Consider the following 18,573-nt stretch of genomic DNA (forward strand, 5'->3'; position numbering starts at 1 on the left):
CAAAACAAAAACTTATCAATGCTTTAGTCTTTCAAATAGCAGAAATAGAGTGAAAAGCAATTTGGCAGAAACAGAATGATATCTGTGGCGTGGAAGTGACTGACAGGATTGTTAAAAATAAAGAAATAAAGGTCAGGATATTATAGACTTCCAGAAGCCAGCTCTCATTCTCTCACTGCTGTGCTTTCTTGCCGCTTGTATGTTACTGCATTACTGCTTCATGTTTTATGTGTGACATTGGCAAGTCAAACTCCCATAATTAGATTGAATAAATAGCATTACCACCATTTGTTATAATATTTTAAGAAGTTTTACAAATGGTGGGAAACACTACTCTTTTTAAAGAAAGATAAAAAAACCCCCCGATTCAATTGGATTCAAACTGCATTTTGCATCGCAAGTCCACTAAGGCCTAATATTTCAAATGAGGAATGTGTTTTTATGGTGGTAATATAGCACCACCAGCAGCAGCAGAAGCGGCAGCTGTGTTTTGATAAGACTTACATGTGGCTCCTCGGCATGAACGCTGCCAATGTGTCAAACACCAATTTCTGTTTTTAAAATGTTCAGACCTAAGATTTGAAACTGTTTTGAGAAAAGACAAAATTACATTTAAATGTGATATACACTGCTGTATAAGCATTTCCAGGTGAACCTGCTGATTTGTGGGTAAAAAGTAACATGCCACGCTTCATTTCCTCAGTACTTGTTAAAACCAGCTTTCAGAGAGTTTCCTTAGTTACAAGGAAACAAAGGATGCGTGAAAAACCAGATTCCCTGAATTTCTGATGAGTTAAGCAATCAGAAGATATTTATTTCCCTTTTTCTTTGTTCCACAAGTAGCACGAATAAGTCCAACAGGTGTCAGCCAGCTAAGATAACAGGCTGTTAGTATCATAAGAAAGTGCAATGTGCTTTGCAAACTGAGAGCGCAACCCATTTTTAATGTCTTAATGTGCAGGAAATGAGCCCATTTTAAGAAATGTGCTCATTTAGTTTCTTTCCAGTGATTAAGATTAAGAAGACTATTAACAATCTTAATGTGTTAATTGGTAAACATCAGAGATGCTTGTGGATGGATTTCCTTGTCTTTAGTCAAAGAGTCCCCTTTCAGTATTTAAGTTATACCAATAATCTGCCTGTAGCAGACACAGGTGAGAATAGAATTGATCTTAATATAATTCTTGGCAAGAATACAAACATAAATATTGTCTAAAATGTAGAATATGTGTGAATGTAATCTATCTGCAATAGCAGCACTAAAAAAGAGAAATCCAAAAAATACAGAACAATATAGCATGAAGGAATTTTCTGTATTATTTTTCATGGATATTTTATATGGATTTTTTAACTTCACACCAAATGTTACTATTTAAAATGTACAGAAATGCCCCAAAACACCTGAAAAAACTCCAAGACATTATTTTTTATTACTATTGCTATTTCTCTTATTATTATGGCAGTGAAGTGTATACTGTATATCAAGTATATGTCTACATTTGGGGCTTATTGCACAGCAGGTAAAATTGATTGAGCTATAAAACTATAATAACAGTCTTAATAAGATCTTATGATTGCTGTAACTATCTGTACAATCCATGACGGTGGCATCTTGTTCTGCTTCTTCATAAAAGAGACAGAATTTGAGACTTTAAGAAAAAAGGGTTTGTAGGGAATTGCAAGCTTATTTGGGGGTTTATTTGTATGTGTGTCCATTAATATTATGACATGGCATAAACAGCATGTGTACAGTTTGTGCATAAAATGGGATTTTGCCAACGAGAAAGACTTCTATTAGAGTGCTTCAGTTTTGTAGTTGAATTTAGTGCTTTGGGCAAAGTCTCACTCCCCTCACAGTGTGACAGTTAGTTCACATCTGGGCTGTCACTACCAGGGGCACAATTAGGACCAAAAATAAATGTAGGTCATGCAGACATGCACATGTGACATGCAATAGCGCAGCATGAGCATAATGTGAAATTAGAGTATTGATTTATTTAGTTTAGGAGAAAATTATTTAAATAAAACATTTATTTTTTAAGTTTCAAGCCTCTTAGGGCACAGGGAAGGAAACAACATAGACTACAGGTGGTCTGATGTACTCAATTTAACTGATTACACTAAGACTGTAGACTACACTGTAGCTTCAGCTAGTGAAATGATAAGACTCACATTAACACTTTAAATAACACATTTCATTAAAAAATCTAAATGTGTAATCATTTATTACAGATATACAAATGAAAGTGTGTGTGTTTTTAACAAATGACCTTTTTGCCAATTCACTGTCTCTCTATTCATGGGAAGTTTTGCTCTCGGGCTCTGCTTGAGTGATAATCAATGGCCTGTACAGGCACTTTACTTTCCACTGAACATTTAATGGAGTGAGAATAAGCCTCTCAGATGTGCTACTGGCCTTTCCAGGCAGTTGTGTACCGGAGATAAACGGCTGAAATCATCTCACCTTAGCTTATGGTGCAGGAATAAACAATATAGTTAGCACATAAAAAGCCAAACATGTAGAATCTATTGACAATATTTCACACAGCAGACTTTACTTTTAAACAGTATTAGCATAAGCTAAACAGCAATGAATGAATGGACTAATACAAAGGGGGAAAAAAAGTTATCTGGTTCTTTCTCTCTGCAGGGATATAAGACACGTGCAATATGTTTGCCCCCTTATGTGAGTTATAGACAGGTTGATGGATTTATCCTGCAGTTAATGTGTCCTGGTGACCTACTTGGCTCAGATGATTATCATGTACCAGCAATGTTCTGGTTCGAGTATGCCCAGGGGACTTTATTGTGTGTTACCTTTCCAGTGAGCATTTAACAGATGGCAACCCAAAGTGTTTTTTTCCACTCTCTTTTATTTACCAGCCATAAGAGCCTGTCTGGGTTTTGTTTTCACTATGTGAGTCTGTATGTGTATAAGTGTGACAAAATGTGGTACTGCCCACTCTACTATAGTAGAAACTAGTACAACAGAGGCTTAAAGCACTTTTGCAGCTGTTTGGAGAGGATGTCTGTCAGTCTATGAATAGATGCTTTAAGTTTGGTAGAATCTTCAAGATGTAGTCCAGAAACAGCACAGAAGCTTTAAAACTTAGAAGATGGGTATGGTTTAACCAAACGGCAACCTCCAGGGCTCAGAAATTAAGCCTATAAACATACAAGTGTCAAAAACTGCAGCTTCTCAAATGTCCATGTCAGACTGTAAGCCGCTCCTAACAGATTTTATTTTAAGATCACATTTACAGCAGAAACGGACACATTTACAGCTGGTACAGCCTGTCTTTGATCTAATATTCCCCTTTATAATAGCTCTTCATAATAGCTGAAGGGATGTGCCTGAAAGATGTCCTCACACATGATGCTAGCTAATCAAGCTAGCTAGTGTCTGCTCATTACTTAGTACTCCACCTTCTTGTCCAAACCTGGTCATTTCTGGCTCAAAGAAGAAAAAAAACACGTTTATATACAGTGTAGTGAGAAAATATTTGCCCCCTTTTTGATTTCTTGGCTTTTTTTTTCGCAAAAAACCTAAAGTGAACTGTAATTAACCACATTTTTTTAAAGGCTCGGTGTTACCAGCCACACCCAGGCTTGATTTCTTCCAGACCTGCTGAATCACTTAAATACAACCTGTCTGACAAAGTGAAGTAGGCTGAAAGATCTCAAAAAGCAACATATAGTGCCACGATCTAAAGAAACAGCTGAGAAAAAAAGTCATTGACAAGGATCAGTCTGAAAAGGGTTAAATGTCACTGTCTGGACTTAAATCCGATTGAGGTACTTTCTCGTGACCTTAAACATGCCATTTATGTTCAAACCCTCCAATGTGGCTGAATTCTGCAAAGATGAGTGGGCCAAAATTCTCTGCAATGATTTGAAAGACTCAATGCCAGTTATTGCAAAAGCTTGATTACAGTTCTTGCTTCCAAGGGTGGCACAACTAGTGATTAGGTTTAATTGTGTCTTCAATTACTTTTTCACACAGAGCCAGGTAGGTTTGGATAGATTTTTTCCCTTATAGGCACCAGCATACCTGCCGCATTGCTCGCTTTGTGCCCCGCCATTAACATCATCATACATCCATTTATGCCCAACGTTATGGTGCAGGTAGTTGCTGCAGTATTTTCCTGAATGATAGGTGTTGCAGCTCAGATTAAACCCGACATTAGTGCTGATATAGGAGGAAAAGTCAAAACCAAAAGCAAAGGGGTTGCAGAGTTTTCTTTTCAAACTGTTGCAACATCTCCCTCTGCGTAACCTGTGAATCGGTGAGCTTCTGTACTGATGTATCATTAAAACGGCAGTAAAAGCAAGATGATTGTACACTTGTGTCTTCAACCCAGCTGTGGTGGCAGCAGCACAACAAGACCGGGTTACACAAATCGAGAGGTGCACGACCTGCAGAAATGGCGCCTGGCGATAGCGACATGATGTCAGTGTGAATAAATAACTCAGAATGAGTTGCCGTGCCCCCACTTTTATCTGAGATATTTTATCTTACCAAACAAAAGGAGGTGCAACAGATTATTTACAGATTTGTATGTTTAACAAAAGAAATGTCAGTTGCTTACATCACCCTTTTCTCTTTTTTGACTTGTCTTGAGAATTTTCTTGTACCTGCTTTGGTCTTTTCACTGCTTATACAATCATTCATACTGAGGCTGCTGGCTTGAGCTCTAGATATCTTTAGCCTTAAGCTCTTTACCTTTGTCAGCTTATTTAAACCACACATGTGAAGGTTGGGGAAAGTACTTGAAGTTTTTCATTAACAATGTTCTTATAAATGTTTTTCATGGTGGTTCCCCTATGGTTGACTTTGGCAAACTTTCTGTATTTTTCACTCATGCTGAGAGAAGAAGACACATGCTAAGGTCATGTTAGCATGTAGCTATGATTATGTGAAGTCCTATTTGCCTTCACCACTATGAACATGAATGTAACAGAGTAGTTTGTAATTGCAGTAAACATAGGCAAGACTGATCAGCCGGACACCAGTCCAGGCCAACAAGCCTGAAAACTGGCCAGTTCTGGTCCCAGCCCACAGATCAGTATGTCTCCAGTAAAAAAATAGTTATATTATAACAATTATGTTTATAAGTTACATTATAGAAGCACTTGTATAATCTCATTGAATGCAAATGATTAATTGGACAGGCAAGGAATGGTGGCTGGTTGGAATTTGGTATTCATTTAATTGTGAATGTAATCATTAAATATTAATCTCAGAATAATTTTAAAAATAAATGAAAAATGAAAATGCCTTTAGTCCAGATTTTCATTAAATCAAATTTTAAGCCTGTGGTAAGCCTATTTCCACTCTGCTCATATCTTGCCCCGAACATCTGGGTGCTGCAGTTGGGAGGTGTTATCTTGTCCATGACCTTGACTGTCCTCCCTGGAGACTGCCTCACTGCGCATTGTGTTGCAGGAAGAGAAGAAAGAAACCCTAATTTACAGCACTGTAACCAAAGTTGATCATAACTTCCCAGTAATTATAACCATATGTACAAATGCAATTCAAAATCAAATGTTTCAGCAAAATATGAGACAAAGTGCGGTTGTAGACACCTTGTCCTGGCCGCACACAGGCACAAAAACACACTCACATTCCTTCTCCTGCATTCTTGTGTGAATGACAGTGTTGAACTGCTCCACTTAATTGTAGTTTATACAGCCTGAGAAGGAATGTCTGGCATTCATTGCGTCTTTCTGTTTTACTTAACAAATGAGTATGTGCGAATCTTTGTAATATGTGTCTACCACAGATGCGTAGCCTGATTGCTTGACAGTTTGGGAAGTGCATTTCCTACCAAGAATGAGCTGAGAATATGGTTGCAACTCTCACATCTTTAATATGAAGCCACTAGCACGACATGGTTAGCTTACCTCAGCATAAAGACTGGAAACAGGAAACTGTAAAAAACTGTAAAAATGAGTTGTGGTTTAATGGGGGGTTATAAGCTAGAGTATATCTTGGCAGGTAGCAGCTCGGATCAGCTTACCTCCAGGCTGTAGCTTTTTAATGAACAGACATAAGAGGTGGATCTTCTCGTCTGACGTTCATCGAGAAAACACACTTGTATATTTCCCCGAAAAAACATGTCTTTATTGTAGATCATAAAACCTAATCTGTTCATGAGACTTTTCACTCTATGATGTAGTTCTGTGGCCTTATTAAAGCGAGTATTCTTTTGAGAACTCGGAGCCATTAAACAATAGCACATCAACCTTCCTAAAAGCCTTAGCACAAGGCCTCATCTTTGATTGGTAGTTTAATCATATTTCCCTTTCTTTCAAGTTTTATAAATGACAAGTTAAATAATATGAATATTCCTCGTTTGACATTCACACTAATCAATTGTTAAAGTAACGGGGGCAGATATGACATTTACAAGCTCCCCTTTTGTGATAATTATGATTCAAGATTGGAGAAAATTAATAGTAAGTGACCGTGTGGGCTGCTTTTAAAATCACTATTACACCGCGCAGGATTTTACCTTTTGTGTCCATGTAACCTTTAGTACTACACAGTTTTATGAAACAAGCCTCTGGTCTCTCTTGCAGTCCCTTTTGATATAAAGCTGAATCCACATTAGTGAGATCATGGCCTTAGAGAAGTGGATTTGTTAGGTGTTATGCTGACATTTTAGTATAATAAGATGTGGTTAAAATACCCAAGGTGGTGCAGCGATGCAGAGCAAACACTTGCATACCATCATCTTGTCACGTTAATACCTTGGTGCTCTTAGTTAAGTCTGTGAAGCACTCATTTCTTATCCAGTCAGAAGTCATTTCATACTGAAGCCACATATTTTTTTGAAACTGAGGTGTACGTAGATATCTGGCCAAAGGTGGAGAAGTAACAACCTTCATGTGGCACTTGCTGGCTCCTCAATTTAAAAATATCACCTTTTCTCTTTTGGCTGCTACCTAAAACTCAAAACACCTTCAGGCATTTTACCAAGTTCAGTTAGTCTTATTGTGCTCCAGCAGTGCTAGTTGATACTATGGTGGTCATTTGGTTATCAGCGGGACTTGTCATGGCGATCTCTCAGATGCTCTTTTAGCCTTTAAATCTGTCTTGTTTCAATCCCTTTCCTTAAAATCTGCCTTGAGAAGCTGTCTGTTCAAACATGCGCTGTCATTTGATGCACAAGTACCGAATTCAGAAGCTTCTGGAAATCTCTGCCTCTCCATTAAATGTGTGGACTTTGATCCACGATCTAGCCCAAGGCTCACGAAAAAAGAAAGCTAAATGACTTTTTCCACACTGAAACAAAGGGACTGCCTTAACAAGATGTAGCTGTTCCACTTATTGCACACTCTTAAGCCTCACAAAAAAAATCTGCCTGCCTTTATTAGCTGTATCTGAGTCCTCCTTTTCCAAAATGGCATTGCCGTTCAAGCACAGGTAATCCCATTGTACTGCAGGTAGAGATTTACCACCACAAGAGACTCTGGTAGTGTTGGCGTCAGCGTTACTCTTGCTGCTGCTGGCAGCTGTATGATCGTGTCATACAGCTGCCAGCAACAAGGTAGGAGGAAGCCGCTAAGTCTCCAGCATCCTACACTTGGTGCTTTTCTAGTACTTGCTTGTTTGGACAAACCACAAAGAGAAGATTATGCACATTGTCTTAGAAGCCCATCTTAAGACTGAAGAACAAGATTTTGAGACTGAATGTGAACCAGAGGTGAAAACTGTAACCCAAGACTACAAGTGAGGGTCCAGAAATGTGTGTCAGCATTGTAAGCTCATTTGGTTCTGCTATTTGATATTTTCTTTAAATGTTTCTTTGGCTTGTTTCCAAACTGTCATACTCCCCTTTCATGCGCCATAAATCCATACATTATTCTACAGTAGATGACACTGGGGTGGGCTACCTAAGACCACCAACATTGTGCTAAATTACATTCCCATTGTGTTATTACAATCTCAGTGCTTATGATTTGTTATTTTAAAGGCCCTTCTTCCCGTATTATTACATCTTTTTTCCTCCTATTATATATCCCCCTTGCCTCCTTTTCTCCCTTACATATTCAAAGTTTGAATGGCATACAAAATACCAGCCTTGTTTGACTTTCTACTGCATTTGATTCTCCAGAGAGATGCACTATTCACCTCTTTTCTTCACTGTCTGAAACAAAACTACACAGACAACAAGACAACAGCACTGCCTCAGGAACAACTAACTAAAAAAAAGAAGGAAAAAAAAGATTTGTAGGTTCATAGGTGCTACAAATGACCTTTGTTGTGTGCGTGTGCACTCCATTGTGCACCTGTGTGCATGTTTTTGCATACTGATTGTCTGCTGGCTGCTGGCCCTTTGCAGATAAAGCCTGGTCTTTTTGGGGGCCACTTGTGGCAGGCTGATATTGCCTTTCAGTAATGCCAAGGAGCTCAGGGACTTCTGTGGACCCCTAGGCATCAGCCCAACACAATTAAGAACAAGGAAAACAGCATGTGTGTTGTGAGCAGGGACCGAAGGCCACACTGGCTGCCTTGTTTGTATTGTTCTGATACTGGTTTAAATGTCTAGACAGTGTGTAAAATTGCACTCAAATTAAATATTTACAGTTTTTGCCCACAGCAGTATTGGTGGGATTGCCTTTTCTTTTTTTAAATATTTGTTTTGAAAAGCTGCAGAATGTGTTTTGTTTTTCTTTGTGGTGGTTATGATTGCTAAACATCTTTTTTCTATATGATTCAGAGCTTTTTAAGCATCTTCTTCATTCAAGCAGCATTGTTTTCAGCTTCAATTGTGGGATCAGAATGATGCATTAGAGACGCTGCTCTGTGCTGCTACCTTCACAGGCTGGAGAGTTACTTACCCAATTTACTTTTTTTCCCCCCTCGGAGCTCTAACAATTTCAGTGCACATCTTAAGTGCAAATGTTAATGGTGCCCAGAGGATGAATCCTCAGAAGCTTACTGATTCCCCTACATTTAATCAAGTACATCAGATCCAGTTCTTACTTCCATCAACCACCGCTTTAAATTATTATATTGTATTATTGTAGGTCCTTTACCTTACAATATAAAGCTCCTCGAGGGGACTCTTGTGATTTGGCACAGTATGTAAAAATGCATAAATAAACCTTAAAATGTTAACATGTACATGCTCATCTAAGATGCTCAGAATGGTAAGGTGTAAGTGCTACAGCTTACCATTCTCAATGTTAAGGCGTAGCATTTACATCTTACTAGTGGGAAAGGTGTAAATGTGACAGATCATTAGGACCACATTAAAAAAAACAAAGCAATATTACTGCCACATTTTGACTTAAATCAGGAAATTTTGACTTTATTCTCAAAAAGGTTTTTGTTTTCTTAATGTGGCCCTAATATTCCTTCACATATAAGATGGAGGGTTTGTGATTGAATGCAGTTTGTTTGGGATAGTACAAGTGAAAATAGCCATCTACACACATCTAATTCACATTAACAACAAATATTCTACCACCGATAAACAATGCAATATTAACATTGTCATGGCCAACATATAAACGTAGTAACATATATATATCATTACCAAGCAATTGCTCAAAACACCACAAGTGTTGGAGACTAAGGCTACGTTCACACTGCAGGCGAAAGCGCATCAAATCCGACTTTTCTGACCCTATGCGACCCATATCCGATCATGGTATGACAGTTTGAACAGCACAAATCCGATATTTTCAAATCCAATCTAGGTCACTTTCGTATGTGGTACTGAATCCGATACATATCTGATGTTTTAGAAAGCGACTGCTGTTTGAATGGTCATGTCGCATTAAATCCGTCTTTTCCATCAATGACACAAGACAGACGCCAATTATCAGCGCCGGAGAAGCGCCCGAGAAGACATCGTGAATGCTTCCTGGCCATCCAGTGTAGATGTTAGTGAAAATGTTGGGAAGACAATGTTGAGAAACGTGAACATTTTATTTGTACTGTATAATCTGCAGATTCTGACTGAAATCTGCAACTATCCTTTGAAGCACCGCTCCTCTCTAAAACAGCAATAAGGATAATTATTAGGCCATATGTAAATAACAAAATAACTTTATAACTTAAAGCAAAATTGGGAAACCTAAAGTTTGAAACAAGTCTTTATATTAAGGGCCATCAGTCAAACAATACTGTTTGGTCTGGGTCTAAACACAGCGCGTTGTGTGTGACGTCTTCTTTTGTGCATGAGGGCCGTGAACGGTTCACACTAGAGCGCGTTTGCTGTCACATTTTATTTGTAGTGTAAACAACCAAACAAAAAAACATTGGATTTGATCAAAAAATCGGAAATGAGCATTAAGACCTGCATTGTGAACGTAGCCTAACTAGCATTGCTTCAACATTGTAACCATCATTTTGTAGGCACAAATCTCAGCTGCAAAATTTAAAAAAAGGATAGTTAAATGGGTTTTGTAACTTGTACAGTGGTTCCAAATGGTCCCTTGGTGGGGAAAAAATTTCCACATTGATTCTAATTTGATCACTGCTGATTGCATGTCACTGCACTGTGAACCTTGTGAAAGCCCTCTGATCATTTAGACTCAGTCAGTCTACAGTCAGTGTTTCAAGGCTTCCAGTTCGTGCTACAGTCGTACTAAATACTAAAACAGTATTTGAAGACCACAGCACATTAGTGAGTTATTGCAATTGTATGCAGTGAACCTGCAATCTCCTTGTCTCTGAAATAGTTATTTGACTGGGCCACTTGCAATTAGTGCCATCTTCAAAGTGACTTTGGTGCAGCAGGATGGCGATTTAACTGCAAAATGACAGTAGGTAAGCAACATTGCTTTTATACAGGAATATAACCAGAATACAACCAGTTGGCAACAGGTTGACTCCCATACTGCAAAGAGACATGTCACAGACAAGTTTTACTCATAAGTTCAGACTGACTCAAGTTGATTGCAACATCTTGTCTGCATCTGTCTGCATTTAAAAATTAGACGGCTGTTATTCGTAAACCTTTGACAATCTGATTGCAGTTAGTCTGAGTCCAAAAACAACTGTCTGGAGACGAGTTGTCTCCCACCAGATGACCTGTGCAGTCACCTTGCAATTGAAAGTGATTGCCTGGAGGCTTGACCTTTTGGTGACCAGTTGGTCACTGCAGCTACTTATAATTCATCACTGAGTGCAATCACTGAAAAACCACCAATATTTCCTAGGTTGCAAAGAGGGTTGCTGTGCTATTGTCATTCTAGCGTGACTTAGCTATTGGCTGTCTGTTATACCTTTTCCAACTGGAATTCAGCTTCGTGTTGCGCGTACTTATCTGTTTAGGACAACAGGAGCTTTTTAAAAAGATACTGAAAGCGATACATCATTTTCAGACACAGAAGCAGTAGTTTTAAGACTGCATTTTGAGCAATGTCTCCCTCTGTATCTCTCCATGTGATTGCCAGCTTGCAGCAAAAGCCCACTCAGATGGTCAAAATCATGCTCCATGCTTAAAAATTCAGCGCATTCATTTTCAGGCATCTGTTTAAACAGATTTGTATCATTGCTACATGCCTTCAGGCTACTTTTCCACCATGCCAAGGTGTTCTTGTTAAATAAGAAACTGCTGTGGGGCTCCTGATTGATTCTGAGGATATTTTTTTCTTTTACATGTGTAATTATCTGTTGTATGTAGAAATCAACTTTTGCCAAATTTTGCATTCATTAACACGTAGCCTATTAGTTAGATCAATCATTTGACAGAAAAAATGACCAGTAGACAAAGGAAATAATTTGGTGAACGGTAATAAAAAAATGTAAAATTCATGGAGTGGGAGGACTTATCTCAGCTGTCTTCATCCATTTAGTCAAACGGCTACTGTCCATGAATTATGGAGTATTGTGGATGCAAAACATACAAATTCCAGCATATCTTTCAGTTTTAATGATAAGCCTGCACACGCCTCACCTTTTTGTTCTTATCAGTTTGTGTACTGTGTGGTAGGGGGTTGTATTCTATGTACTATTTTCTTTTCTTCCCGAGAAAATTCAGTTTTATACAAACACCAGAACTGCACCACACTACCCAGTAGATCACGTTCTCACCCATTTCACAAGGTGTTATCTATCTGAGTAAACACTTGTCTGTGTGGGATTTATTGGTTGCAGCGGGAGTGTAGGAGCTCATCACTCTCTGGCACAGTGTGATTATCAGCTTTACAGGGCCATTGGTACATTAATGCAAGACCGACTGAAGGCTGTGTAAAGTACTGTTAGAAGCAGCAGGAAAGAACAGAAGTGTTTCCACAGTCATAGAACGGGTAAACAGCAGTTGCAAAATGGCCATTTATGTCCTCCCTTTTCTACTGCGCAATACTACTGCCTTTGCACACACTTAGTTGTGCATTTTGTGTTAGGATTACAGGTAATCTAAACTAATTCTGGAAAACAATAACACCTGTGGCAGTCTTGCAGAATCTACCCAAGATTCAGAAAATACAGGAGGGACGGAGGACAGAAAATGAGTAATGGTCTGTTTGCAGAGCGGTTGGTGGTGGGCTAGTGTGTGTGCTTCAGTGTGATGGGGGTTGGAAAGAGATGAATAGAATGTAAGATGTACAGAGGCATTGGAGTTGTGTACCTGGCTCTCTCATTAGAGAGGTTTTCTTTGTCCTCTGCCTCACTGGGACTCATTCTTGCACGGTTTCTTTTAAAGACCAGTATGACTGACATCTCCACAGTATTTCATGGATTAGAGGTGATTTTGTGGGCGTTTTGTGTGGGTGTGGCTGCAGATTTCTCATTTCATCTTGGTTTGTTTAACAATTTCTGAGGCGATGGCGAAATTGGCTTCAGCTGTAAACACATATCATAAATAAATGTGCATAAAAATATACACGCAACTGAATAGGTTGGGGATAAAGTGATGGTTTATCCTGAGGACAGGCATTCAGAACAGGCAGCTGCAGAAAATACCACAGAAGCTCCGTAGAGATAACACAAAAATATTTTGGAAACTATAAATTCCCTGGGTCATTTATAAAGTATACTTATTGGAGATCTTTCTGCCACTCGTTTCAGTATTAACTGAAGTGCAGTCTTACTACAGTTAAATAGGCTAAATATTTAAATTAGCACAATAAACGCAAAAATCTATATCCCGGTGTTCGGTGGGACCACAGATAATGCTGTAATCCTATTATAGTTCAGCTTAAAAGATTTTCTTAAAAGCTGTGAATACTTACGTCTTATAAATACATGTTTGAAGGCTAGACGTGCTTTCAAAGATATTACTTCCTGAGGATTTTGCGTGTCATCATCTTTTTCTTTTCTTTTTAATTTACACTACCTCGTGGGGTTCCAAACTACTAAACAAGAGCAAAACATATTATGGGGAGGGATGTGTAGTAGGAGAGGGGATGTGTTTGTGTGGTAATTACACTGTCAGACTGGATTATTGCTAAATGAAGGCACTTACACATCAATAATAATGTGCCATGTCTAATTCCTTTAGAACTGCTGCTGTTTTGATTACCACCACTCTTTATTGAGTGGAAGGATTATCTGTTATATTTCACTGTGGCTTATTGTTGGGGTGTTTTTGTGTTCGGCTAACATGTATACACATGTAGCTTAATTTGTAATAAACGCTATACCTTAAATCTTGTGCCGTTCTTCCTCTCTAGGGTCTCGTCTTCGCCAGGAAGACTTCCCTCCCCGCATCGTGGAACACCCTTCTGACCTCATTGTGTCCAAAGGGGAGCCAGCCACTCTCAACTGTAAGGCAGAGGGCCGTCCACCGCCTACAGTGGAATGGTACAAAGATGGGGAGCGTGTTGAGACGGACAGGGAAAATCCCCGTTCCCACCGTATGCTGCTTCCCAGTGGGTCCCTCTTCTTCCTGCGTATCGTCCATGGACGTCGGAGCAAGCCAGATGATGGCAGCTACGTGTGTGTGGCCCGAAACTATCTGGGCCAGGCGATCAGTCACAATGCTTCTCTGGAAGTAGCCAGTAAGTTCCTTTAAATTTGTGGGTTTTTTTGTTGAGGTTTTTTTTGTTGTTGGTGTCTTCATGTTGGCAATGCCATTAAAGAAAAAAGATGCAAAACACCAGGAGGGTTTTATATATCAGACACTGCATCTTACAAACAGGATCAGTGGAAGCAGTCAAACAACACCAAAGTATGTCTCATATCTGTAAGTGTTTGATCAAGAATTCAAAAGTTCCATCTAAAACCCAGGTCCATTACCCACACGGCCAGATTTTAATCACCTAAGCTTTTATAAACATTTTAATTAAATTTTCCAAAGACAATGATAGCAGCAAATTTAATATCTACTTTAAAAGAAAGCAAGTAGCTTCTTCTCATTTGCTCACTATTTCCTCCATATAACCTTACGATAATCTACAAGATTAAAGTTATTCCATTATTTGTACTAAAATGAGTTTTTATTTAAGTTTTTGGGGGGTTTTTTGGCACCTTCCAACTTAACCACTTTTATGTATCATGAAAGCATCATGCAGTTCCAATCTTCTTTTTATTTTGGAACTTTCATTCCTAACTAGCTTGTGGTTGAGAGACCATAAAGGAAATTCAGACAGGTGTCAGCTGTGTATTCCCAACAGGTGACAACCTCAACTTGCTGAATCATGGCCCTGGAAACAGCAAGCATGGGGAGTTGCCAGTTAAACGGTCCTTTTACTGCACTATGTCACAGGCAGGAATCCATCTGCTTGCATGCAACCAATCATACGTGTGTGTTTATGTGTTATCTTGACTGTTGGAATGGAGCATCTAAAGGAGAAGAGGCCAAAGAGCAAAAGGTCAGAACAGGGTATGTGCACATGGACTGACAGTCTTTTATGCAGTTATTGTAAGAAATACCAGGATTAGTGTGAATGAAACAAGAGTAAATAATGGCCTGAAAGTGCTGGTGACAAGGGTTAATAACCACGACTGTGCCCTCACACACTTCAGAGCTCCCTATCTTTTACTGTCAATCCCCAGTTCTGCTCAGCTGCGTCAGCTTTGCAGTGCGCTACCCAGACTCGATCTCCTGGGCAGACATCAAGGTTTTCGAATAATAATACCCCTCCAGTATCTGGTTCACCTTTTGAATTATAATGAAAGAGTTGGTCAAATGCTATCATGGTAATGCTACATCAGCGCTCCTACCTTGAGAAGCTCAGCCCTCCAGGGAGAGAGTTTATTACTTGTAGTTCACTAAATTTACTACCAGGTTTTAAGGTCGAGGGGGAACACAGAGAGGACTTGTTGAAGCTGCCTGGATGAATTATGTCTCCCTGCTTTATCCTTCAGAGGTCACACGGATTCATGGGTCACCCTGGGGCTAGGTGGTAAAACATAATGCCCTCTGGCAAATGCTGCTGAGTTAAGGTGTTTAGAAGAGAGAGGTGAGGAGCTGGGGAGTGTTAAAGAGGGGACTGACCTTACTCTGTCAAAAGTGTGTGAAGTAATTTGTTTAGCCTCTTTAGGGTAATAGTAACAGTGTAGGGTTGCTTTGTTTGAAGGAGATGCTTTCAAAAAGATGGCAGTGGATATGTTACAGTTACTCTTTAAAATTCAGCTTTTTCTAAAAAGCTGCGGTGCTCTGTGAGATGCAGTTAAAAATGTGAAATTCAGTGATTGGCAAATTATTTCAATGCTGTATTTAATTAAAATACTATATGCACAGTTTCAACATCAAATGTTTGAATTGGAAGCCAGCAACACTGTGTAAGCGCTCAGCAACTACGACTGTCACTTTTCGTAGTTTGTAAGAAAAATGTTTTCTCAGTCTTGCTTGATAAAGGCTTTTAGCTGCCACTGAGGGCATCCTTTATAAGTTTTCTTTGTTTATCAAGGGGCTAAATGTTTTCTGTTGGTGGCAGGTCAGGTGACAGGCACTTTTACTGCCTGGATGCTGTAATATGTGCAGGAAGTGGTTTAGCATTGTCTAGTTTAAATAAACAAGGTCTTTCATTTAAAAAAAATAGACAATGGGGTTCATTCACTAGCATGTGCAGAAATGTCCTTACCCCGCTAACAGAGTAAGTGCACACACAAAATTATAGTTAGATACAGTAAACGTTCACACCACTGTGCATTGTATTTGCTATCTGCAGTCTGTCTAGTGAGACACAAACTGTGCTGGTTAAAAGCGAAAAGATTTGATAAAAAAAGAAAAGAAAACCTATTGAGAATAAACACATTAGCTGGAAGAAAGAAGCAGGTGGTGAAGAGCATCGGTACAGCATGGATTCATGCATACAACACAGTACGCGAATGAGATTGCAGCATATTTATTTAAGCATTTACAGGTAGCCATATATATGTCCATCACCTGGGAGGACACGATGGCACTCACATGATGGCATGCACTTTGCATCAGAAATGAACTCAGGTCAAATGAAGTTTTTTCTTTTTGAACATATGACAATAGTCATTTGTTATAACATATAATATAATATTTTTTTTTACTAATGTCCTCAATCATTAAAGAAGTCACAGTCAATTAAGATGGCTGCCATTAATATTCTACTTTATATAATATATGTTTTTTGAATATGTTTTTGTACTGTGATTGGAGATTGCTGGAGTACACTGACGAGAATCCCACAGAGAGAATTAGCTTTTTTCATCTCTTATCGACAAAGAAAATGTGAGCGCTACAGTGGGAAATAATAACTTACTAAAACCTCAACTCAATTCCAAGTGAATTTACTGTATTAAAACCATTTCTGCTGCTGTTACAATTTAACTAACATCGGGGAAAGATGATGAAAAGCTTTGAGATGGCTGACAAAAGGCTGTTGGGGGCTGACAGATGTAAAGTGATGGGAGCAGGAAAGGAGTGACAGAGACATACTGGAACAGAAGACACGGAGGAAGAAGTATCTGTCCTTCAAGGCACAGAAATGGAACTTGTTTGCAGAAAATTGAGGTGAAGTTGTAGAGACAGTGACAGATGTACTATGTGCTGGTGCCTGAAGCATGACCACAGGGTTGAAATACTTTGTAAGCATGCACAACATGCGCACATGCATGTGCACAGGCATACACACTCTCGCGCACGCACTGTGTAGAGGAATCCTCTCTAAAAGTGAAAGAGATGAAATTAGAAAAAAAGGGGAAAAAATCTAACTTAGTTCCTATCCAATAAATGTCACTGAAGACACTCAGCATATTTTTTCCTGCCTGCAGGGACCCTAGCGGACCCTGGGAAATGAACATATGTCCTGTTGACCTCAGCCACTTGATTCAATCATGGAGAGCTTTATTGAGGTGAAGGCAAAGTCACAGCTTGTGTACTCCAAAGGTTATTGGGTAGTATAACAGTTTTAGGTTCAGTAACAGAGAGAAATAAATGTTATTCTTAATGAAATTGGACATTGTCATTTGCTAGTGGAAAGTGAGGCTCATTGCAGGGCTGAAGGTTAAGCAGCAACACTGCAGTGATGAAGTAATGAGCCACAGGGAAAGACATCCATACAGATCCGGGACTCGTCATGCAATTAGAGCGTCCCACAAGATTTCTCTGTTTGTATATACAATTTATTGGTATATGAACTAATACATTATTCATACTATTAACAGATGTGCTCTACGGTACCATGTGTCCCCCGCTCACCAGCAGATGTTGCAACCCTGTTGTTTTGACTTCATGAGTCCATATTGAAGCATACCACTTGTCATAACTTGATAGTTTACAGGAAGCTTATGAGCTGAAATTAGGGAGCATTTCATAACCCTTTTTTTCAGTATGCTGTAACTCAAGAAACTATTTTGGATCTATTATTGTTAATATTTTATCTTGTTCTTTTTATTTTAATATATTAATTAACACCTACTGATAGGACACACTCTCTTTTGTAATGTACTCTCTTTTTGTTAGAAAGACAGACTATGGAAAACTGTAATGAATATGTAATAAGTATGCATAATATCACTAATATGATATTATAATGTAATACTGGATGTGAAAATCTGCTTTAATGCTCAATATAAATGGGACCCAATTGGTGGTATTAGCTAGGTGTAGTCTACTATGACAGATATACCAAAGAAGCTGAAAGTGAGTAGAATATCCTTTTGGTCTCAGTCACTGATAATTATTATAGTGTGACATAAATTGGCGATGAATGGAAGGGTTGCAACACTGCTGGGCCACACAAAATATTACTGAGCCACTGTTGGCCTGTGTTCACACTCTAGAGAGCTGTAGTTGTAGCTGGGAAGTCAGTGGAAGCCATATGAAGTAGTAATTACACAAATGCGTTAAATTGATAGACATGTCCACTGTATTATTCTCTTTGACGTGGACAATGAGATATGCTTACCCCAGTCACCCTGTCAGATTGGCAGCTTGTGATGGGACCCTGTCTTTTCTCTGTGGTTGAAATCTTGTGCTAAAACTAAGCAGGTTCAGTAGATACACAAGGCAGCAAAGACAGAGAGCTGGCTTCTTAGAGTGCTTGTCCCCCTCTCACTGCCCCTATCCCTTAAATGATGTCTCTTTACTTGAGATGGCTGTCACTGCCACTGACAACATCCTGTCTCCAGTCACTCTGGATAAATGGAGTAAGAGACTCTAAGTGGCAGTAGAGTGGTATATCACAGGA

The 18,573-nt window shown here is 39.0% G+C and overlaps 1 protein-coding gene across 6 annotated transcripts in view; it reads left to right on the forward strand.

The window, feature by feature from the left end:
• Positions 1 to 18,573, forward strand: part of robo1 (roundabout, axon guidance receptor, homolog 1 (Drosophila)) — a 93,316-nt gene that overhangs the window by 19,079 nt on the left and 55,664 nt on the right. For all 6 annotated transcript variants that reach the window (XM_025910935.1, XM_025910931.1, XM_025910933.1 and 3 more), the window contains one exon: positions 13,636 to 13,962. In XM_025910935.1, coding sequence (XP_025766720.1) covers positions 13,636 to 13,962 — 327 coding nt within the window. The remainder of the gene's footprint in view (positions 1 to 13,635; positions 13,963 to 18,573) is intronic.

Source organism: Oreochromis niloticus, linkage group LG10 (assembly GCF_001858045.2).
Source record: "Oreochromis niloticus isolate F11D_XX linkage group LG10, O_niloticus_UMD_NMBU, whole genome shotgun sequence".
Classification (NCBI taxonomy): domain Eukaryota; kingdom Metazoa; phylum Chordata; class Actinopteri; order Cichliformes; family Cichlidae; genus Oreochromis; species Oreochromis niloticus.